Genomic DNA, 25,644 nt, shown 5'->3' on the forward strand with positions numbered 1-25,644 from the left:
AGATAAAATATTACAGATTTAAGCTTACAATCAAATTTCACTATAGGCCCTAATTATATATTACAAGAACAAAATTTCTTTTAACAAATTAACCTTTTAGTTAGAAATATTAAGGTGTACACCTCATAGAATAATGACCATTCCCATTTTACTTACCGGTACCTTTTATTTGTGTGTGTGTGTGTGTGTGTGTGTGTGTGTGTGTGTGTGTATACTATTTTAATCATATAATGTATATTTTTAATCCACCATTGTAATCACACCATAAGAATCATGATCTATATTTGTCTTTGTTTAATTATTCTTGGCTGATGATGACAGGGAATCTGTCGAAACCGGTACTGAATGTACAAAAGTTGTGATGTTTTAACTGTAATGTAAAACTTTCACACAATATATAGTATTGAAAAGGTGGAACTTATTGTCCTTTCTTTGATGTAAATCTTGTTTCAATATGGAACCTAAATATGAAATTCTTAACGTTAATTAGGCTGCAACCCAAGGAAAAATTTCAAAAAGTTCAAATTTTTCACATTTAGCCCCCCCCCCCAACGAATCACTCAAATTTCGGGTTAGACCCTTCCAGATGAGCTAGGAACTTGAAATTCGGCAATCGGTTAGCTATTAGGTTGCATCCCAAGGAGAAATTCCAAAATGTTCAAATTTTTCACGTTTGGCCCCTCCCCGCTCAATCAGTATATTGGGCTCAAATTTCGTGTTAGAACCTTCCAGATGATATACGAACTTGAAATTCGGCAATCTGATACCTATTACGCTGCAACCCAAGGAGAAATTCCAAAAAATTCAAATTTTTCACATTTGCCCTCCCCCCCCACCAACTCGAAATATCGGACTCACATTTCTGGTTAGACCCTTCCAGATGAGCTAGGAACTTGAAATTCGTCAAACTGATACCTATTACGCTGTAACCCAAAAAAAAAATCCAAAAGTTCAAATTTTTCATACTTAGCCCCCCCCCCAGGTGATTCAAAATTTCAGACTCAATTTTCGGGTTCGACCCTTCCAGATGAGCTAGGAACTTGTAATTCGGCAATGCGTCCATAGCCTTTATTAAGGTACAGCCCCAGCAATTGCCTTGTGTGAAAATGGGGAACAGCGGAAAACCATCTTAGGATCTGCTGACAGTGGGATTCAAACCCACTACCTTCCAGAGGCAAGCTCACAGCTTCGCGACCCTTACTCCACGTACTGTTCACTCGGTTCCGTTTGGAAACTTATAATCTGGAAAATAAAATTTGCCACTGGGAACACGACCACAACGTTGCATACTTTGACACCATGCCTACGGTTTTGATCATCTCATAACCGAAGCCAGGTCATACATAGTTCATTCATAACTTAGTCTTTATTTCCTTGTTCTGAATACCCTCCTGCCATTGAAGACATCAGTTTTTACATATAGTTGTTCCAAGGCATTCCCTTGCTGTTTCTACTATGCACGGAATAGCCTACCTGTATGTTACCCATCCTCTTTTCATATCCTGAATTATACTACGTAAAATTCTGTGAAGTATTACACATTGTCCCACTGAGTAAAATGCTTCACTGTAACGGGTTATGGGACCAACGGTGGCCACTTAACAGTTGCCCGTGGTTCATGCATCAGCAAAAACTACAAGCAGTCATACATCTATAACTTACAAGAAACCGCACGGCCAACTTGCTCGGTACAGTAGGATTCAAACCCACAATCTCACAAATGCAAGCTCACAGCTACGCGACCCTCTCATATTTACCCCTGCACCGCCCAATCAAAATCCTCTGCCCCCCTAGCACCAAACACAGTGGCGGACGCCATAATGCAGTACCCTACAATATTAACATTTGGAAAAAATCTATCTCCTAACCTGTAAGAGACGTAGAAATTGCAAGAAGTTCAAATATTTAACCTTTTACCCACTCAAAAATTCGAAATATTAAGCAAAACTTAATGACGGTGCAGACTTTTGTTTCGAGCTATCTTGCGGCTCAACGGTAATTGCTATCAATAACCGGATTGCACTTTCGCACCCTAAAATGAAAGAGATCTACAACTTTGGTCCTATGACTTTTTGTCGTATCTCGACTCCTTCTACCTTAGATTGAGCTTCATTTTCCCGGTTTTCGTCATTATTGTTAAGTTTCCATAAATGATTTTACTGATTCACACACTCATAAGATGGGTAGATAAACGAAATTCAGCACGCTCCTTGGAAACATCATTGGCCATATGTAGACCGACTTTTGTTATTCTGTCTGCCTTGCAACTGGGGGTAAACTGTGGGTACATGTGGAAACACTATTGAAATTTTAGCCTAATTTATGATTCTTAAGCAATTTATGGCGAAGCTCATTGAGATACAGCAAAACCTCAAATAACCAAAATTATAGGCCATTTCATCATCAACCTGCCTGCAAAGTTTCAAGACTGTACCTGTCTGCTAAGTTGGCGAAATTATTTTTCAATTTGTGAAAAGTGGACAAAATTTGACATGGGTCGAAACGATCACCTCTTTCTATGGTATAAATATGCGGGATACGAGAAAGCGCCTAATACAGTAATGTAGACGACTAAAAGGGTCGTCTAACGCCGCAATCCGTACCACGATACGACGCACCGTTTGCCCGCAATAAATTTCCAAACGGTAGCCTGCACTATTTAGCATGCACATTGCCTGGCTAAATGTTGTTTTTTTGTTATTTTTATTTCCTTTCCCTTAAACTAAATTGTGGACGGTGTGTTGCCGTGTGCAAGAAAATTAATATTTGTCGCAGTTACAACTTTGGCCTGCAACCGACGGAGAAATTTGAAAGAGTTGCATTCTTTAACGTTTTTATCTCCAGAAATTATCGAAATCTGGAAGCAATTCTCATGAGCTGATAACTAACTTTTCGAGGATTTTGGTGGCTAAACTGTAAGTCGTACCTCCAAATGGACAAGATGTGTTGATCCCATCATGAAGAGATCTACAACTTCGGTCCCGGGAATTTTAGTCGTGTCTTGATCCCTTATGCCTTGGATAGAGCTTCTTTTTTCAGATTTGACGTCCATTTTTTTTAGATTTTCCATAAATAATGTTACTGTTTTACACACTTATAGGACTGACAGAATCATGCAATTTGGCAGACTCATTGGAACGTTCGTGGATCATATGTCAGCAAAATGCATGATTCTAGCACCCTTTAAAAATGGAAAAACGGAAGTAATACGTAAACACTGTACTCCTAATCCAAGGTTCTAAACCAATCTTCGCTGAACTCGATGCAGATACGACAGAACATCAATGAACGTAAATATAGAGCGTTTCAACTACGATAAACCTACCAAGTTTCAAGACTATAACTCCCCGTTACGTTAGGAAAATATTTCTTATCTTGTGAGAACCGTACGTAATTTGCACCACGTCCAAACGTTTAACGCTATCTTTGCTATAAATCGTATATATACGGTACGAGAAAATATTATAGGACCAAAAATATACGCAAATAAATGGGCCTTCTGGTGGCACAATCCGTTTTTCATAACGAAGTACCGATTCTTCACAGTAATTTTCCATGGGACCACTTGTAATGTAGAGGAATTGGGGGTTTGGGGGCGCAGCCCCCAACGAGCGAAAGCGAGTGTAACTATACAGCCGTACCTACTAGGTAAACAGACGTTGACCACTTCGCCGCTCGATCCAAGTCAGACGCGAGCTGGATTTTATTTTTGGTTCTTCCGCCCTCTCAGCCATTGAGACATATGTCCTCTTCTGCCATCGAAGCCGTTACCACAGTTCTAGTTTCCTCAGTTGATCTGCGAGTGCTTACTTGACTGAGTCTTATTCACACTTGTTCTGTGTATCTACAGGAGACTTCCCCTATTAGCCATTGGGACGCGGCGTGTCGGGGTTGAGGGCACCATCCCAGTGTCTCACGCAGGGTTATGCTTAGTTCGTATTCAGTTCGGAACTAAACCCCCACGTGAGCTGACCAGGTAATAATGTATTATGCTGTCCAATACATATGTGTCACATTACCAGTCTTAAAAATGGCTGACAATAGTGGCCGGCAGTGTGACCTTGGCAACGCTGATAGGAAAAGGAAAATTGCATGTCTTATTTGTGGTTTCTATGGAATTGATGAGAAAAGAAACAAAATGAGTGCAGTTATGTCAAAAAAGTTCATAAGAAAAATGAAGTGATCTCTATATCGTGTTATCTATTAAATAATTGTTGTATTTACTAATATGGCGGACATTTATGGCATAAAATTCATATTAAATATTAACCAAAAACCCTGTTATACAACAACAAAATCACAAGATAACACTAACTCATTTATATCACCACAAGTAGAACCACTATTATTCCTCGGAAGCCATAAAGGAAGTACAGTTCTTTTGTATAAGCCGACAAATGAACTACTACTACTACTACTACTACTACTACTACTACTACTGCTGCTGCTGCTGCTGCTGCTGCTACTACTACTACTACTACTACTCGCGTGCTGCTATTGAATGGCTGGTGTTGTTTAATGCTCCGCGTATTTGCTTAATTAAGTGGTGTTTTAAAGGCTGTGTATGGTTAAAATATATTGCGATTATAAGTGGAAGTGCTGCCCTTCAGAACGCGCTATTATCTGTCTTTGATGAGCTAAAGAGGCATCCCTTTTCTGACAAGGTAAATAGGCCATTTATATTGCTTTAAATGATTTAAAGTTATGTTTTCAAAGAGAAAAGAGAGTAGAGGTACTGAGAATAGAAATGTCAAATCCAAAGAGGTTGAAATAGACGTAGAAAACCAAAGAGATACTATGTCGGATGAGGAGCTGGACGTAACCATGGAACTACAGAGTACGAAGACTATAAACCAAAGAGTAGGATTAGAAGAGATGCGACTAGAAATTGATAAGTTAGTCAAGCATAGTGAAGACTTTTTAGCATTAGTTAAGATGACTCCCAATACCAAAGCGGAGATAAAGAAAGGTATTAAAGAAATGGGACAAATGGCAGAAATAATCCGTAGTCGTTCATGGGAATGGGAACAATTTGACATGAATGAAGATCCAAAGGCTAGGAGTGATTTGGAACAGGGCACTACCTCCAGTAAGAAAATAACCCGTGATGTTGGGACACAGGCGCAATTCAGTGACAGAGTGCTAGATATAGAGCAGACCCTATTGGAAGCTACGTGCTTTGACGAGTTTGCGAAGCTATTGGATAAGGAATGGCCTGACTGTGTTTACAGTAACACGCATGTCATCTCCGGAAATATAGGGAAATTGACTGATTGGGATACATCAATGGTTGTAAATCCCAAACATCTTACAGAGGAGGATGGAATTATGAGAAGCATGAAGAATATGCATACGGAAATCTCTGACTTGCTGAACTCTAATCTGGAGGAAGGTAAGACGGAATTCCTGCGCACTGTTACGCAAACCTACACGAGTCGAGGAGGAGAGCGGGAGAAGCTGCGATATGTATATGTAATACCATATTCATTTAATCAGGATGGAGTAAATGACCTGCAGAGCCTGTATTCATCTCTCACCCACTGGAGAGAGATAAATGAGACTCATGCAAGAAAGAAGGTGCTGATAACTATCCCGGATACCCTTGATCGGAATTATATAAGGAAAATCTTGGAATGGATGTTTCGTAAGAGTGATATTGAAATAGGGTGCTTGGAATCGGGTAAAACGCAGGTAAAACAGGCTGTTTCTGTGGGATTAACATCGAAAAAGAAATCCTTAAGTGACAATACTCAGGAAACAGTTACGTGCAAAGCTACGGGAAAAACGTACGCCGAATTGCTTAAAACAGTAAAGGAAGGAGTAAACATCGAAAAAATTGGCGTTAAAATAAAACGAATAAGGAAAACAGCAAAGGATGACCTTATACTTACTGTAGAAGGCAAAGGAAAGGCTGACGTATTACAACGTGAGATAACTAAAAACGTCAAGGAAATAGAGGTTTCAACAAAAAGGAAGGAGACAACAATTCTAGTGTACGGTATGGATCCGGATTTAAATGAAAACTATCTCAGAGCAGCACTCTCCTTAGAAGCTGCTGTCGAAGAATCTCAGATCAATATTATGTCCGTAAGACCGGGGAGGTTCGGAAATCTGAATGCTACCGTAATATTGCCAACGGAACCATCGAAAATACTGTTAAAGAAAAAGAAAATAAATGTGGGATGGGCAACCTGTATGGTGAAGGAAAAAGTTACAGTTGCAAGGTGTTTTAAATGTCTTGGATTTGGACATAAAGCACCACACTGCGACGTTAAGGATGACCGGTCACGGAGCTGTCTAAATTGTGGACAAGAAGGCCATTTGGCAAAGGATTGTGGGAACATTTCGTTTTGCACCATGTGCCAAGTGGAGGGCCACCGCTCAGATCAAATGAAATGCCCTACTTACAGGAAGCTAATATTAGAGGCAAGGAAGTTGAATTTAAACGACCAATAATGGACATACTGCAGGCGAATCTCATGAGGAAATCCGACAGTCATGACATCATGTATGCGACAGCCTTGGAAAAGAAAGTAGACTTAGTGCTTGTTAGTGAGCCAAACAGAAGGCGAGTAGCCGAAGGTGGTTGGTTCACGGACAAAAGATGTGATGTAGCTGCATATTTTTTAAATGATAAGTTGGAGGTGCTAAGCATAAGGGCAGAAGAAGGATATTTGTGTATTCAACTTCAGCAATATCAGATTTATTGTTGCTATATCTCTCCTAACATCCCTTTTGATATTTTCAAAGCTGAAGTAGATGCAATAGTTCAGGACTGCATGGCGTCAGGTATTGAATCTATCATTCTCGGAGACCTAAATGTCAAGTCGCCTCTGTGGGGGGCACCAACTGCAGATCATAGGGGAGAATATTGGGCAGAATGGATAGCGACCCTAGACTTGGTGGTTCATAACACTGGAATCTTACCAACTTTTTCCAGAGGGAACTCAAGAGTCTTTCATAGACGTCACCTGCTCAACACAGGGTATAGCATCATTCATTGCTGACTGGGAAGTTATGGAAGATGAATCTCTCAGCGACCATCGTTTTATTTACTTTCAAGTTAAGGGATCGAAGAAGCTTAATGATATCACGAAAACGGTGTGGAACTATAATTGGGAAACCTTTAAAATTGCAATCGAGTGGATGTCACAAACTGTAGATACAGTGCAACATACTCTAAAAGATGTAACTGCTGCTCTTAAAGATGCTTGTAGGACCAGCCGATTGAGGGGATCAACAAAATATAAAACACGAGTCCCTTACTGGTGGAACAATGAAATAGACATGCAAAGGAAAGACTGCAATTGCAAGAGACGAATTCTTACAAGATCTAGGAAAAAAATCAGTCAGGTCAACTTAATACCATTAGAAGCTGACTATAAGGCATCAAAGAGGCAACTAATGAAGCTAATAAAGGATTCTAAGAGAAATCTCTGGCAAAAGCTATGCGAAGATCTAGACAGTAATATCTGGGGAGCGGGATATAAGATAGTGACCGGTCGAATAATCAACAGGGCACCAGTTCAGCTCCCAGCTGATAGAAAGAAAGCCATAGCAATGGAGTTGTTCCCTTGTACTAATGACAGACTTGAAACGGAATCAGATTTTTGTGTTGCAGAACCGTTCACTGTGGTTGAGTTACAAGAGGTAGCACGCAATATGAAGACTGGTAAGGCACCAGGTGTAGATGGAATCCCACCAGAAGCCATCAAGTATGCAGTTGAGGTGGCACCTGGTTGGATCTTATCAGTCTTCAATGATTTATTAAAAAAGCGTGAATTCCCCGATGAGTGGAAAGTAGCCAAGCTAGTGCTGTTATTGAAGGCAGGGAAACTATCATTAGATCCATCAGCATACAGGCCACTGTGCTTATTAAACACCTTGAGCAAACTTTACGAAGGATTGATTAAAACTAGACTGGAGAAAGAACTTGAACAACAGGGAGGACTTTCTTCGAACCAGTTTGGATTTAGAAAGGGTAGAACCACAACCCAAGCTATTGAGAGGGTGATTCAAATACAGGCAGAAAGCAGTGAGAAATGGGCTGCCTTGATAACGCTGGATGTCAAAAATGCTTTTAACACTGCTTCTTGGAGCATTATTTTGAGAGAACTTCGTAGGATGAACATTTCTCAGTATCTACAACAAATAATCATTAAGTACTTCAAAGGACGAAGAATACGATTTCATGATTTAGAAGATCTTGAAATGAGTCCTGGCGTTCCACAGGGATCTGTCCTAGGACCCACCTTGTGGAACATTCTATATGATGGTATCTTACGCCTGCAGCTGACAAAAGGGACAACATCTATTGGTTATGCAGATGACCTTGCAATAGTGGTAATAGCAGCGAATGTAGAAGAACTGACCTTCCGAGTAAATGAATCACTGAGACGAGTTAACCTTTGGATGGTAAATAATAAGTTGAGATTGGCTCCACATAAGACTGAGGCTGTAATTTTGAAAGGTTCCAGGAATTGGAAAAATGTCCGTTTCTTATTAAATGATACAGTGATTATCCCAGGAAAGTCTGTACGATACCTTGGGGTTCTTATTGACAGGAATTGCACATTTGGTGCACATGTGAAGGCAGTAACCCAAAAGGCAGAGAAGAAGGCATCGGCATTAGCCAGACTCATGCCTAACATCGGGGGACCAAGAACAGTTAAAAGACAGATTATGTGCTCTGCAGTATATTCCATTTTACTTTATGCTGCACCTATCTGGCACAATGCACTCAGGAGGAAGATTCACCGAAGAGCTATGGAAAGAGTACAGAGGAAAATGCTGCTCAGAGTTACCTGTGCATATCGAACTGTTTCGACAGCAGCTTTACAAGTTGTAGCTGCCAGTATTCCCATTGACCTCCTCGTTGTAGAGAGAAAACTTTGGCATGAAAGGGGTGCAACTATATCTGCTGAAGAAAAGAAAGCCTCGAGGAACCAACTCTTACTAGACTGGCAAGACCGATGGGATGGCACAACCGATGTTGGCCAATGGACAAAAAAGCTAATACCCAACATAGGAGACTGGCTTAAATGTAGACATCGGCAGGTAGATTACTATCTGTCGCAGATCCTGACAGGACATGGAAGATTCGGCGTATACGCCATGAAGATGGGAAAGACGCAGGGAGATGGTTGTTGGTACTGTTCTGAAAGGGATACAGTAGAACACACCTTTTTCTACTGTGTTCGATGGGAAGAAGAACGAAGAAAAGCCTGCCAACAACTTGGCCGACAACTCACGCCAGGGAATCTGGTTCAGATTATGTTAGAGAGCCCGTTTGCCTGGAACACAGTAAAGGCAATGGCGACAAGCATTATGGGGATGAAGGAGAAAGAAGAGAAAGGAAGAACTTAATAATATACATCACTCCATTCTGATGTCATGCCGACAAGCAGTTCCAGAATGGTCTGAGTGAAGAGGGCAGGGGTTTTTAGTTGGTGGAAATCCAACTCCCACACAGAGTGGTGTCTTTAAAAGATTTTCCCCTGCCATAACAAAAAAAAAAAAAAAAAACTACTACTACTACTACTACTACTACTACTACCACCACCACCACCACTACTACACCCCTTAGAGAGAAAAGGGATAAGGTTTGGACATAAAATTTTATATATTATATTACGCAATATTCATACAAAAGAACGAAAAAGAACTTAATGGCCAGTCATTTGTCTCTGTCAACTGAGCAGTAGGTCTATCACATAGTAAACCTAATCACTGCTTTCATTTGAATTATCGCAGTCTTGTGCCGCCATCTTCCCTGCTACCGGCGTTGTCGTCATCCCAAATGATGTCAACTTCACTGCCATCGAGAGCATTGGAGATTTTGATCTTTCTGAAATGTTTAAAAATATTTTGTTCCAGATTACAGAATCCAAACAATGAGAATCTATTTGCAAATAGTTTCTAGAGATGTCCTCTGTATCTTTCCAGTTGGTGTATGTGTAACAGAATATAGCCTTGTGTAGAAAGTGTGCCAACCCACCAGCTGATTGCTAGTACATGTTATGAGTTGTACTTCTGAATGTAATATATAGTGACTGGAAACATTCTTTGGACATAACTTTAAAGTGTACTTCACGCTTGTTCTGTATATTTATCACATCTGGATTTACCTAAACAGCCATACATGAGATAGAGAGACTGCATTATTTAGGTTAGATATGCTATCTCTAAATGCCTAGATAGTACCAGAAGTTCCATGACATAAAAAAAAATAACAGGAAAGCTTGCTGTATTTATGGATATTAACAGTGTTGAGGTAATCCGTTTTATTATCATAATGTTAAATTCTGTATGTTTGTTGTATCAATATATCTTACTTACTCTTTTATCTTACCAGAGTTTCTATATTATGAGAATATTTCAGGATCTTGTCAACATCTAGCTTCCTACTTCCTTGATCTCCACTCCTTAATGATGATGATGATGATGTTTATGATGACTTCCTAGGTTTTTTAGAACATGGTATAAGATTGGAGAAGTAAAGAAAAAATACCTTAATAAGGGCATCATCGGTCAGCTCAGTTAACATGCTGGGAGATGTCATCCACTCTGCTAACAGGGGCATACAGTGAATAACCCCACTAATTATCAGCTGATGAACCAGTGCTGGGTCCAAAGAGCGTTCTAGCTCCATTAGACTCCCAGAATGAGAATCTAAAAGAAGTTGATATTGGAGCAGCCAGTAGTCTCCTTCTACTTCTTCTCCCTGCACAGAATGATTAAGATTATTGATACAGTGCAAAGAAAGTGAAAGAAAGTATGGCATGCTAAAAGGAGAACTGCAAAGATTGATACAAGGTGAAGATTTATTTCCTCAGACCTAAAATCATGATGTGCACCATACTTAATATATTTACTCTCTCACATATACCTTATGATCATCATTTGAAGTAATGACAACTGTTTACATAAAAATGTGATGACATATTCCTTAATATTCACACTTCAGAACCATAATAGAATATATACTACACAATTCTTTGAAAAATGAATTAATATGCAGAAAGGTAGGAATTTAAAACAGATCATGTAAAAGGATAAACACAATGACAGGTTAACGTGGGATAAGGGACTAAGAGAAAAAGGAGACAAAGAAAAACATGAAAACACACAAGGACCAGGACTGTCTCCATATATTCATACGTGGCTGTCTTCAGATAGATGGGCTCTCTCTCATCAATTCCAGATCTTCTCAGCCCCCAGTCAGCTTATTTCTGCTTTCCATTTTCATCAGGAGGGGGAGCATCAACACTCATTGCGGGCTTAACATCTGTGTTTATCCTGTCCCCCTAGTCTTTTACCACCTGTATTCATATTTAAACATATTCCTCTTCCTTTTTTCAGTCTGTATCCTGCTCTTTTCTTATTCTACACTTTTCACATCAAGATGAAGATTTGGCAACATCTGAAGGGAATAATTGACTGTGGATTTCTTAGTTGTGTAGTGACCTTGTTGTCATATTTGTGGCCTGCATAAATGTGACTGACAATGTGTGACAGTTTGTTGAATACCATGCTGGAAGTCAGAATTTGTTTTATATAAGAATACAGGATTGGTGAATCATTTTGCAAACAAGGATTGGTGAATCATTTTGCAAACAATCATCTCAAATAAGTTGTGCAGTATTATTTTATGTTTGTGGATGCTCTATAAAACATATTGATCATAAATGAAAGCTATGGTTTTTTAACAAGTTGTTTTATGTCACACTGACACAGATAGGTCTTATGGCGACGATGGGATAGGAAGGGGCTGTGGCCTTAAGGTAAAACCCTAGCAACTGACTGGTGTGAAAATGGGAAACCATAGAAAACCATCTTCAAGGCTGCCGACAGTGGGGTTCGAATCCACTATCTCCTTGATACTGGGTGCACTTAAGCGACTGCAGTATTGAGCTTGGTATGAAAGTTATGAACTCTATGTATATTGCCTAAGAATGATGAAGGTATGACAATATTTCTTTATAAGAATTTGTTTATAATGGTCCATAATAATGAGCTGAATAGGCCCCAATTTGTCCTCTTAAATTCCAACTTTATCTTCATATTGTGATCTTTCCTACTTTTAAAGACGCCAAACTTATTCGTCTACTAATGTCATTCCACGCCATCTCTCCGCTGACAGCTCAGAACATACCACTTAGTCGAGCAGCTTGTCTTCTTTCTCCCAATTCTTCCCAGCCCAAACTTTGCAACATTTTTATAACGCTACTCTTTTGTTGGAAATCACCCAGAACAAATCAAGCTGCTTTTCTTCGGTTTCTTTCCAGTTCTTGAATCAGGTAATCCTGGTGAGGGTCCCATACACTGGAACCATACTCTAGTTGGGGTCTTACCAAAGACTTATATAACATATGAGTAAACAACACAGTAAAGGTTTCCACCTATTCAATACAAAATATATTCACAATATTTTAAAGTTACATGGAACTAGTTTCGACCCATCTAGGGGTCATCATCAGCCACATCAAAGCAAAGATCACTCTTGACGAAATCCTAAAAACATGTTAATTTTAACAAGATTAATCTTTGATTACCACAACGGCTCTTGAGTCAGTCTTGTGCGGCCCTTGACACCAACCTTAGAATTAAATTAAATGATATAATTAATGGAATCTAACGACATCTCGCAGCTGGCGTCAGTCAGTAGCAGTGATGTGCGGCTTAACGTTATTAGCACTGTAGGTCAGTGGTAAGACATGGGAGGTGAAGATCATTCCGGCGCCTTCCATTTGATAGTGCTTTGAGCGGGAGAGTGTCAGTGAACCAGTGTCGTTAGGTGAAGCCAGTGTCGTTAGGTGAAGCCAGTGCCGTTAGGTGAAGCCAGTCGCATTCACGTATAGGCAGTCGTGTGCTGTGCTGAAGAAATCAATGGCAGATTTAATGATTTGAGATCATTCCTAGAAAATCCTTTTTCTGTTGATGTTGTGAGTGATGGCAGTCCTGTTTCATCACCAATAACAAAGGATACAGCAGCTGTAGAGTTGGAGCTACAAGAACTGCAAGAGGACGAAGGATTAAAAGAACTCAAATGAAGTGGCATTTCTACCATAGAATTTTGGAAGAATGTTCCAGAAGAAAAATACACACTAACAAAACAGTGTGTCAAAAGACTAATCTCAAACTTTGGGACTACTTATGTGTGTGTGAATCAATGTACTCAACGATTAAATTCATTAAATCTACATATCGATCTGAACGAACTGATGAACATTTAAGTGAAATTGTGTGAACTGCGCTTACCAATTATCAGCCAGATTTCAAAAAGACTAACAGCAAAACTTTACACTCAGAAAAAGCAATTCTCAAAAGTAAAATCTCATTCCTTGATGTGTACCTGAAAAATAATGTTCTGTGTAGTGTAGAAAATAAATGTTCCTTCATCTATATCTATAAAATAACTTGTCCTGACTGACTGACTGACTGACTGACTGACTGACTGACTGACTGACTGACTGACTGACTGACTGACTGACTGATTCATCATCGCCGAGCCAAAACTACTGGACAGAAAGAAATGAAATTTTGGGGGTACATTCATATTAATATGTAGGTGCTAGCTAAGGGAGGATTTGTGGATATTCCGTCGCTAAGGGGGTGAAAAGGGGGGTGAATTTTTAAAATGAGGATATCTATATCTCAAAAACTGAACAGTTTACAGATGTAAAAATTGGTATTTGGAATCTTGTTTGAAAATAAAGAAACGCGTGTTTCTTTGTTTTCGGAAAATCCCATTAAGAAGGGTGAAAAATGGGGGGAAAGAGGTTGAACACCTTTTATGAGGAGACTTATATCTCAAAAACTGAAGATGTTACATACATGAAAATTGAAATTTGAAACGTCCTTTGAAAATAAACAAACACATATTTTTGTGTTTTTGGATAATCCGATGAATAGGGGGTGAACAGGAGTGACAAGTGGGGTGAATTTTTCAAAAGACTGTATCTCCAAATTATCTAAGACAGGTAACATATTACAGATTTGAAAACTGGTATTTGGAATTTCCTGTAAAAGTAAAGAAACATAAATATTTCTTTCGGAAATTCCACTTAAGGGGAACTGAAAAAGGGGGTGAATTTTTAAATTAGCGTATCTACAGTATATCTCAAAAACTTAACATGTTGCAGATGTAAAAATTGGTATTTGGAATCTCCTTTAAAAATAAGGAAACACGTATTCTTTGGTTTTCGGTTTTCGGAAAAGACTCTTAACGGGGGGGTGAAAGAATTGAAAAATTAGTTGAATTATTTGTATGAGAATGTATACATACCAAAAGAAATTAAAGATGTTAAAAACGTGAAAACTGGTATTTGGAATCTGCTTTAAAAATAAGGAAACGCGCAAACACGCATTGGGGGGAGGAATAAACTTGGTAGAGGGGGGTGAAAACAGAGATGAATTCCTTTTATGAGGATATATATATCTAAAAAAACTGAAGATGTTACAGAAGTGATAATTGGCATTTGGAAGCTCTTTTAAAGAAACGAGTAAGGTACTGTTTGTTTTTGGAAAATTCACTTGAGTGGGGAGTGTGAAAGGAAGTAAAAAATAGAATTTTTTTTTTTTTTTTGGAGAATCTTATATCTCAAAACTGAAGGTTCAAGACTTAGAAATAGGTATTTGGAATCTCCTTTAAAATAAAGAAACATGCATTTTTTTTTGGGGGGGGAGGAACCAACTTAACGGGCGGCGGTGGAGTGATAAAGGAGTTGAGTTCTTTTCATGAGGATACTTATATCTCAAAAACTGAAGATGTTACAGACATGAAAAATAGCATTTGGAATTTTATTTCAAACTAAAGAAACACGTAATATTTTGTCTTTGGAAAATCCACTTAAAGGGGGGTGAATTAATTGAAAAATTAGTTGAATACTTTGTATGAGGATACTTATATCTCAAAAACGAAAGATGTTACAGACGTGAAAATTGGTATTTGGAATCTTCTTTAAAAATAATGAAACAGGCATTTTGCGGGGTGGGGGGGGGGGGGCGAATCAACTTGGGGGCGGGAGTGGTGAAAAAGGAGTTTAATTATTTTTTATGAGGATACATATATCTCAAAACTGAAGATGTTACAGTCGTGATAATTGGCATTTGGAAGCTCCTTTATTAACAAAGAAACAAGTTTTGGGGTTTTCGGAAAATTCACTTAAGGGGGAGGGTGAAAGGAAGTGAAAAATTGAATTCTTTTTATGGAGAAACTTATGTATCAAAAATTTAAGGTTGCACACGTGAAAATATTTACTTGGTATCACCTTAAAAATAAAGTAACACGCATTTGGAGGGGGGGGGGGGTGAGGAATCAACTTAACGGGTTGGGGTGAAAAAGGAGTTCAATTCTTTTTATGAGGATACTTATATCTCAAAAATTGAAATGTTAGAGGCATGAACATTTATATTTTTAGTCTTCTTTCAAACTAAAGAAACACGTGTTTTGTCTATGGAAAAGGGGGTGAATGAATTGAAAAATTAGTTGAACTTTTGAGTGAGGATACTTATATCTCAAAAAATTAAAAATGTTGTCCGGCTCCATGGCTAATTGGTTAGCGTGCTGGCCTTTGGTCACAGGGGCCCCGGGTTCGATTCCTGGCAGGGTCGAGAATTTTAACCATCATTGGTTAATTTCCGTGGCACGGGGCTGGGTGAATGTGTTGTCTTCATCATCATTTCATCCTTATCATGACGCGCAGGTCGCCTACAGGAGTCAAATAAAAAGACCTGCACCTGGCGAGCCGAACCCGTCCTAGGATCTCCCGGCACTAAAAGCCATACGCCATTTCATTTCAACTAAAAATGTTAAAGACGTGAAAATTTGTATTTGGAATCTCATTTTAATATAAAGATACGGGCACTTCTGGGGAGGGGGAATCAACTTAACAGGTAGGAAGGGGGCTGAAAAAGGAGTTGATTTACTTTCATGAGTATAATTATATATCAAAAACTGAAGATGTTACAGACGTGAAAATTATTATTTGGAATCTCCTTTAAAAATAAAGAAACACGCATTTGTTTTTTATCGGAAAATCGACGTAAGGGGTGCGAGGTTGAAAATAAGTAAATAAAGAGTTGAAATAAGTTTATGAGGATACTTTATCTTAAAAACTGAAGCTGTTACAGACGTGAAAGTTGGTATTTTAAATTTCCTTTGAAATTAAAGAAACACGTACTTTTTGTTTTCGGAAAGTCAACTTAAGGCGGGAGATGGGTGGAAAGAATTGAGGAAGAAGAAGCAGAATAATTCTTATGAGTATACATTTATCTCAAAAACTGACGGCGTTAGAAATGTACAGGCATGAAAACTGGTATTTGAATATCCTTTAAAAGTAATGAAACACCTATTTGTTTCCTTTTGCTTTCAGAAAATCCAATTCAGGGGCTGAAAAGAATTGAAAAAGCGGGTGAATTTTTAAAGTGAGTACCGGTATATCTACATTATATGTCGTCCGACTCCATGGCTAAATGTTTAGCGTGCTGGCCTTTGGTCACAGGGGGCCCGGGTTCGATTCCCGGCAAGGCCGGGAATTTTATCCATTATTGGTTAAATTCCCTGGCACGGGGGCTGGGTGTAGGTGTTGTCTTCATCATCATTTCAGCCTCATCACGACTGCGCAGGTCGCCTACGGGAGCCAAATCAAAAAACCTGCACCTAGCGAGCCGAACCCATCTTGGGATCACCCGGCACTAAAACCCATACGCCATTTCATTTTACATTATATGTCAAAAACTTAACATGCTAGGGACAAGAAACTTGGTATTTGGAAAGTCCTTTAAAAATACAGGAACCTGTACCTGTTTGTTTTCGGAGAGGGCACTTAACAGGGGGTGAGAAGTAGTGAAAAGTAGTTGAATTATTTTTTATGAGGATACTCATATCTTAAAGACTGAAAATGTTACAGACTGGAAAATTGATATTTGGAATCTCCTTTTAAAATAAGGAAACATGTATTTTTGTTTTCGGAAAATACACTTAGGTGGGGGTAGGGGAAGGACTGATCAAGGGGTTGAATTATTTTATGGAGATACCTATGTAGGCCTATAGCTCAAAAACTGAATATGTCACAGATGCGGGAATAGGTATTTGGAATCTCCTTTAAAATATGGAAACATGTATTTATTTCTTGACTCACGAGCAGACTGTTTCTCGCATGTACAGTTCTATGTCGCATGGTCGTCTTAGCTCGAAAAGGTAATACCAAAAACATGGTTTACATATAATTTCTGGGGTAAATGAAACTCAATTTTTGGGTGAATTTTTATACTTTAGGAATTTTCAGATAGTCTCTTAGTACAATGCCAAAGAACGATTAATCTGATCAAATTACGAAATCCACGCGAGCGAAGCCGCGGGTAATTGCTAGTTTGTTATAAAATGAAAAACGTGTCTTCATTTTATAAACCATTTTCTAAACATGCTCCCAATTTTTTGTCTCCTAAATTTGAGGCTCCCAGAAGTAACGTTAGTGGCCACCCCTGGTATATACCATTATTGGAACTAAACGGCACATATAAAGAATCATTTTACTCTCCCGTCAAATATAACATTTTCATTTAACATTAATTGCTTGTACTTCGATATCACATTTCTGGACGTACACTACTTAGATACCACAGGGTTCTGAGCTTATGAGTTACTATATATTCCATTTTTATTAAATTTATTGCTCAGTTGAGTGAGTTATTTCAAGTTATCCATGTGTCTGGATGTAAATGGACTGGACGTATGCTTTCACATGATTTTCGTTAACTTCTTTACTATCATAACCTTCAATGCTTCCTTTATCTTTGATCCGGAATCCATTCAAAGGTTATAATACCATGTGTGAATTATGTTGCACAAGTTAATATAGACCTGTTTTATGGCTGGATGCCCTTCCGGACACCAACTTTATGTGGAGGGATGCATATTTCTGTGGTAGACGGTAGTGTAGTGAATTGTGAGTACCAGTACAGGAAGAGGTATATATTGGGAGAAACACAAATACCACATCCTCAAGTGAGGAATTAACAAGACTTGGCTAAAATCCCCAAGCTGACTATGAATTGAACCCAGGACTTACTAAACTGAAGGCCACAACGCCGACCATTCAGCCAAGGAACTAGATAAGAATGAAACTGTCTATGTATGGTATGTTATATCTAATCTATGAAATTGAATTGTGAAATGGAAGGTCAAACAAAGAGATATGTTTATAATTGTGATTAGGTGCATATAGGTCATGCATGTCCTTGGGAAGCTTATACTTCAGGCAAAACATGCACTTTTATCATAACAACAAGAAATCAAAATGGACAGCCAAGAACAACACTCTTTGAAGACATGAAGACATATGAGACTGTGCAGGCATTTATGAATATTACATGTTTCAGTAACATAGCAATTTAGCTATTACAATAAATGCTGAAAATTATAAGAAAGAGTCTGCATTACCTCCTTCATCCATCGACGTCTCTCCATCTCCTTGACAGTGGCTAGTAGTTGTTTTCGACGAACATCTTGCTGTGTCAGTAGATCCATAAGTAGTTCAGACAGTGCAATACGCTTCTCACATAAGTCTTCCTGAAAGCATTATTCAATGATGACACACTATCAACAGCATTTTTAGCATGAATTTTAAATCTTACACAATAGTGAGTATATACTAGATATTTAATATTGCATCTAGAGTCGAGAAAAGTTGATGATTGCTGTTTTAAAGAAGCCTAACATCTTGGTCATTGACCTCTGGACAGAGGAATTTCACCTACCATTTTGTTCTCATTGTAACACTGTAGAATAATGAAAGAGCTAGATAGAGTCCTACCAGAAGATGGAGTAAAAAAAAAGTGCAATGAAAAATGTAACACTAAATTAATACATCTGAAAAACAAAAGAGAAAAATATTAGGTATAAAAAAATCAAGTGCAAATTAGAGAAACATGTCATAAATTTTGCCATTGATGCTTTCACGGCCCGTACTTATAGACATGATACTGTATAGGCTTTGGGGCTTATGCCGTGTCAAGAAAATAAGGTAAAATTCTTTACGTTTCGCAGAGAACTGTGCTCTGGATCCTCAGAAAAAATATTGATTGTCCACAAGAAAGGCTTCTTAAACAAAGCAATGACCCTTTAAAATTTAGACGTTATAATAGAAGTGGAAATGGTACATTCATTCGCCACCAGATGGCTCCCAGGACGTGGCACAACGCTAGCGTTCGATGCGGAAGCTGACTGAACCATAGAATCAGTCTAAGCAGTTCACATAAACGTATGTACGTAACATATGACATTGACAGGTGTATGATATAGACACAAGCCTGGAATGAAACATCTGGCGACGAGGAATGTACAAATTTGGAAAACACAGAGATGAAATAACAATAGTAAAAGGACGGGGACATCCTTCAATAAAATTCATTATGGAGATGGAGTCGGACGGATGCCTTCCTTTCTTAGATGTTCTAGTAAGAAAAAAACGGACGGCTCCTTAGGACATACCGCCTATTGTAAGCCTACCAACACAAATCGCTATCTTCATGCAGATTCTCACCACCATCCAGCACAAAAGCAAGGCATTCTCATGACACTTGCCAAGAGGGCGAGACGAATTTGTGAGCCATCACATATCCAGGTGGAGACAGATACGCTCAAAGTCGCGTTCAAGGGTAATGGTTACAGCGATTTGCAGATTCATAGAGCCCTGCATCCCAGAGAAACGACCAAGCAAAGCTCACAGAGGGAAGTAGTGAAGGGAACTGCCTACTTGCCTTACATTCACAACACCACAGATCAAATTGCAAAGGTCCTCCACAAACACAATATAAAAACCGTGTTTGGCACCGCCACTAAAATTGCTCACAGTCTGAGTAAAACCAAGGACAAATTGTCCCCACTTTTATATCCTGGGGTATACGAAATTCCCTGAACTTGCGGTAAGGTATACATCAGCCAAACATGCCGGTCCATTGGTACCCGTATCAAAGAACATGAACATAATATTCGTCTCAACCAACCAGACAAATCGACAATAGCTGAGCATGCTCTATCGTCGGGTCATGATGTCATGTGCCAAGATGCTTGAGCTCTTACCCACACTAGACACTACAGGTCCTGGATTATATGGGAAGCTGTGGAAATACATAGAAATCCTAACAATTTCATCACCAGGGACACCGGCTATCAATTAAGTAAAACCTGGTTGCCAGCCATTAAGAATTTACGTAGGTAGTTCTCTTCCCTGTCCTTTCACTATTGTTTTGTCTTGGTGTTTTCCAAATTCGTACGTTCCTCGTCGCCAGATGTTTCATTCCAGGCTTATGTCTATATCATACACCTGTCAATATCATATGTTACGTACACACGTTCAGGGATACGCAGGCCCAGACCAGAATGGGTTACGGATGAGGATGTCAGTTCATTTAATGAAGGATTTTAATTTTTGTCATTAGTATGCAATTTCACGATGTTTTCCATATCTATAACTAGGCTATCACTTCACACAATTATGTTCATAATTCGTAGGTAGGCTAACACTCCATAAATATTCACTACCCTTCACTGTATCACGGAACACAGAATAAATTTACAATTTCTGAATGGAATGCAAAATACAAGCACAGACAGGCTCAATGGGCTAGTCAGCAATCTCACTGTTGCAAGCAAAATAAAACATCCCTGCGGATAACAGATTGCTCCTTGAAGGTACAACTTACCTTCTGAAGTTCAGGAATTCAAGGCCTTTCCTGTTATAAGACAAATTTTCCCGACCTGCTTTCTGTGGTATGTGTTGAAAATTACATTCCTTTCCCCAGACTGTGATTAATAATGTTTTTAGGGCTAGGAAAAGTTTGATCGGACTAAGCGGTAAAAGCAAAAATTGGTGGCATGATAAGCAAGGTATTTTATATAGCTTCAATATGATGGAAATCTGGACTTTCAATATATGTGTTAAGTGAGAAAAGGTGTTAATGAGGAATGCATCAAGTATTGTAATATATAAGTTGAATCATAGTTGAGAAGTGATACTATAGATGGAGAAATCTTCTCCCAGAAGTGGAGTTTTTATTGTAGAGACAGAACAGAATTTGATAGGAGAGGGTGTTCATACTGGTGAAAGGAAAGAATTTGTTAGCTATAAAAAAATTGTTACCAGGTTAAGAATATCAAAGTACTGGCATCTCTCGTCATTTTGTATATTTTCGGTCAGCATCTCCAGAACACACCAATTGCACAACTTTCTGTAGTACTTATTTTCTGACACAATTCTGTAGAGAACTGACCTTGAAATGTGTGAACAGTGAATTGACAGATTATGATATTGTGAATAGTCTATTTGTATGAGGAATGGTGTCAACCTCACACACAATATCGTCACTGACAGGGGTGTAGAATAATATATTGGAAGTGGAAAGTGTTTGTAGGAGACTTTATTTGTAAATCTTGTGTTTTAGTAATATCTTCTGTATGATCTGGAGTGTGGTGATAGAATATTTTATTTGTATTCCATGTAACTACCTAACCTGTACAGTGTAAATATTTTTGTAACATATTGTATTTGTAATTAGTTGATTTAATTTCTATATTAACTGGAACAGTCCAGAAAGTTTGTGACACAAATTTTTGAACAGGGTGTGTTGGCCTTTGTTAGTTATGCATTCGAAAAATATGTTCTTAATATTCTGGAAATGGAAGGATCGCGATCGTTTGTGTCCGAGAAAATGGTTCAAAGATCGCGACCGCAGAAAGTGTTGTGATTGGTCAACCCGGGGCAAGTTCCTGTGTTGTGATTGGCTACTCCAAGGCCAGATTTCCCTTTAAAAGGGGCTAGGCAGCATTTCGTGAGAGGTCTGCGGTCTGAAGTCTCTGAGCCGTCTTGGTCTTGGCCTCCCCGAGCCTGCCGAAGTTTTTGACGTCGTGAACGTTCCCTCGGTACCAGCATGGGCTACCTCAGGGTGAGCGCTGTTGCTTTCTGTCCGGTTTTAAGTTCCATTTAGTTTTCGTTGGTGTATCACAGGAGTTTGCCCTTATCTCCACTCTTTTGTTCAGATGTGAAAAGCAAGTTTTGATTTCACGCTAAAATGTGCTTTTGTGCTTCCTCTTACCTTCAATATTGTATTTGTGAAATTTGATTTGTACTGAGATGGTACTTGGTTAACTCTTTGAACTTAAGGCAAAGCTCTTGTCTAGGAACATCTAAACTGTATTTTGTCAAAGAACATGTATATCATGTGTAGTGTGTATCTAGATTTGGTGTACAGCTGAATTGGTTTTGGAAGTTAATTTGTATTGCCGATTTTGTAAATAATACACTGACTGACAGAGCAAATGCAACACCAAGAAGGAGTGGTTCGAAAGGGATGAAAGTTGGGGAAAAAACAGAGACGGCATGGACGAATAATTGATGTTTATTTCAAACCGATATGCAGGTTATACAATGCGCACGGCATCGACTCAGTAGGATGTAGGACCACCGCGAGCGGCGATGCACGCAGAAACACGTCGAGGTACAGAGTCAATAAGAGTGCGGATGGTGTCCTGAGGGATGGTTCTCCATTCTCTGTCAACCATTTGCCACAGTTGGTCGTCCGTACGAGGCTGGGGCAGAGTTTGCAAACGGCGTCCAATGAGATCCCACATGTGTTCGATTGGTGAGAGATCCGGAGAGTACGCTGGCCACGGAAGCATCTGTACACCTCGTAGAGCCTGTTGGGAGATGTGAGCAGTGTGTGGGCGGGCAATATCCTGCTGAAACAGAGCATTGGGCAGCCCTTGAAGGTACGGGAGTGCCACCGGCCGCAGCACATGCTGCACGTAGCGGTGGACATTTAACGTGCCTTGAATACGCACTAGAGGTGACTTGGAATCATACGCAATAGCGCCCCAAACCATGATGCCGCGTTGTCTAGCGGTAGGGCGCTCCACAGTTACTGCCGGATTTGACCTTTCTCCACGCCGACGCCATACTCGTCTGCGGTGACTATCACTGACAGAACAGAAGCGTGACTCATCGGAGAACACGACGTTCCACCATTCCCTCATCCAAGTCGCTCTAGCCTGGCACCATGCCAGGCGTGCACATCTATGCTGTGGGGTCAATGGTAGTCTTCTGAGCGGACGCCGGGAGTGCAGGCCTCCTTCAACCAATCGACGGGAAATTGTTCTGGTCGATATTGGAACAGCCAGGGTGTCTTGCACATGCTGAAGAATGGCGGGTGACGTGGCGTGCGGGGCTGCCACCGCTTGGCGGCGGATGCGCCGATCCTCGCGTGCTAACATCACTCGGGCTGCACCTGGACCCCTCGCACGTGCCACATGTCCCTGCGCCAACCATCTTCGCCACAGGCGCTGCACCGTGGACACATCCCTATGGGTATCGGCTGCGATTTGACGAAGCGACCAACCTGCCCTTCTCAGCCCGATCACCATACCCCTTGTAAAGTCGTCTGTCTGCTGGAAATGCCTCCGTTGACGGCGGCCTGGCATTCTTAGCTATACACGTGTCCTGTGGCACACAACAACACGTTCTACAATGACTGTCGACTGAGAAATCACGGTACGAAGTGGGCCATTCGCCAACGCCGTGTCCCATTTATCGTTCGCTACGTGCGCAGCACAGCGGCGCATTTCACATCATGAGCATACCTCAGTGACGTCAGTCTACCCTGCAATTGGCATAAAGTTCTGACCACTCCTTCTTGGTGTTGCATTTGCTCTGTCAGTCAGTGTATTTTGAAAACAAGAGATCACTGTTGGCTTTTCAGAAAACCACAACCTTTGCACCTCCATGTCCCTTGGTAAGGTTTCCCAGTCTCCTTTCCACGTTCCTGGTTTATCATCATCAAGTTGCCCCTACTGATACTTACCCCTGTTGTTATCGACGGAGTTCCGAGTAGTTCATCAGATGTTTTATTGTGTGTGTAGTGTCTTAGGTACTGTGTAATTGCACTTACTTTCCTCCATTTACCTGTGTTTGGTGTAGCCGCTGAAGTACCGGTTACAGTCACTATTAGACGACCAGAGCATTCATCATCATGAACATTCTCCCAAACTTCCTTGAATAACCTTATGCACTTATGGACTTTTCCATCCTGCCCAGTGGCCATGATTGTTAAGGTATCAAATCTATATGGCCTGACACAATGGTTAGCTGGTTCGAGTCCCATTCGTCGGGGAAAAAAAAAAAAAAAAAAAAAAAAAAAAAATTCACCATCAGAATGTTGGCAGCAGGGTATGAGAGGTGGTGGTAAACAACTATAATAACTAGATTCCCAGCCAAAAGTCTGGATTAAATTCCAAACTTTTCAGCAGTGTTCATATGGAGTTAGGGCATATGACGCTGTTGGTGGTTATTCGTCCATTGGATGGGGATGTTGAACTTTGAGCAGACCCCTTGGTGCTATTTGACAGGATTAGAATATATGCCGACACCAGGTTTCACTCTCTCCGTTGCTTGATTGTCTTAACGTGTTACATCAGATACTATGAAGGAACAACACAGTATCAAGATGGCAACAAGCACAAGGATGCCAGGAGTCAGTGCGCATGTGCGATAGAACAAATGTGTGCGATTTTAAGAGATACAGACAATCAGTCCTCAATTAAAAAATAGCTTTCATAGAAGAAATGGGACTGACGAGGAGACTGTCCTTGTCCTTTTGTGTTTCCATATTTGTCCTTGCCTCCTCTTTCAGTTGCTCCCTGTCATTGACCTGTCATTACGTTTATCTCATTATGAGTTCTTATTTATGTTCCTATCTTTCAATGTATAACTTGATTTGTCACTTGTTGTTTGTTCTTTTCCATAACTAGTATCATTACTAGAACACTTGGACAATGGATCTACAATAGTACATACTGATACAGATATAGAGTGTGCTCTCTGAAGACAGACCACTATACATTTCATCCCAGCTTAAGTATTTGTCCTCCTTTCACAGCAGTAATACCCGCTCTGGTTCCTCCCTTTCTATTCCTGTTCACCGCTCCTCTATGTACAACAATTCCTTTGTTGTGGCGGGTTCTAGACTTTGGAATTCCCTGCCTGTCAGTGTCAGAAATTCCACCTCATTACTTACATTTAAGACTGCTTGCCGAGACTACCTGCTGAATGCAGCTGACTAACTTGTATGACTGGAATGAATGAATGATCGAATGAATGTGAGTTAGAAAAGTGTAATGTATTTTTGTGTAGGTTATTTACTATATAATATGTACTCAAACTCTGCTCTCAATGATGTATCACTACAGTGGTTAAGTGTAAGAGAGGGCCAAGAGCTCTAACTTCGCCACCTATAAAGGCATAATAATAAATAAATAGTACTTGCATAGTGGTCACAAGCAAGACCAAATCATCATTACCAGATTCAGGTATGAGAACGCTGACCAACAGGTGCAGGGCTAAAGAACATTCAAAAAATGTACACAATCTGTATAGAAAGTGAAAAGACAATGGGACACCTTGTTCGTGGGCAAGGAGGAGGTGTTGTATCCACAATGATGCACACAAAATGCTGTCAATTTGTGTACATGGATTTATTTACAATTATTTATAAATTAAATGAACATAACCTTAATCACTGTATCACAAACAAAACACTTCACTCCGAGAACATCAACAAGCCGCCATTTTAACAATTGCCTATCACAGC

At 39.7% G+C, this 25,644-nt stretch overlaps 1 protein-coding gene across 4 annotated transcripts in view; it reads right to left on the reverse strand.

Moving 5' to 3' along the window:
• LOC136887288 (E3 ubiquitin-protein ligase LRSAM1) overlaps window positions 1-25,644 on the reverse strand; it is a 687,439-nt gene that overhangs the window by 146,482 nt on the left and 515,313 nt on the right. For 3 of the 4 annotated variants that reach the window (XM_067159790.2, XM_067159791.2, XM_067159789.2), the window contains 2 exons: window positions 18,446-18,574; window positions 10,511-10,723 (listed from right to left, as the gene is read on the reverse strand). In XM_067159790.2, the coding sequence (XP_067015891.2) occupies window positions 10,511-10,723; window positions 18,446-18,574 (342 nt within the window). Of the gene's footprint in view, window positions 1-9,612; window positions 9,848-10,510; window positions 10,724-18,445; window positions 18,575-25,644 lie in introns of those variants that run through there. The other variant, XM_067159792.2, reaches the window with a different exon arrangement.

Source organism: Anabrus simplex, chromosome 1 (assembly GCF_040414725.1).
Source record: "Anabrus simplex isolate iqAnaSimp1 chromosome 1, ASM4041472v1, whole genome shotgun sequence".
Lineage (NCBI taxonomy): Eukaryota > Metazoa > Arthropoda > Insecta > Orthoptera > Tettigoniidae > Anabrus > Anabrus simplex.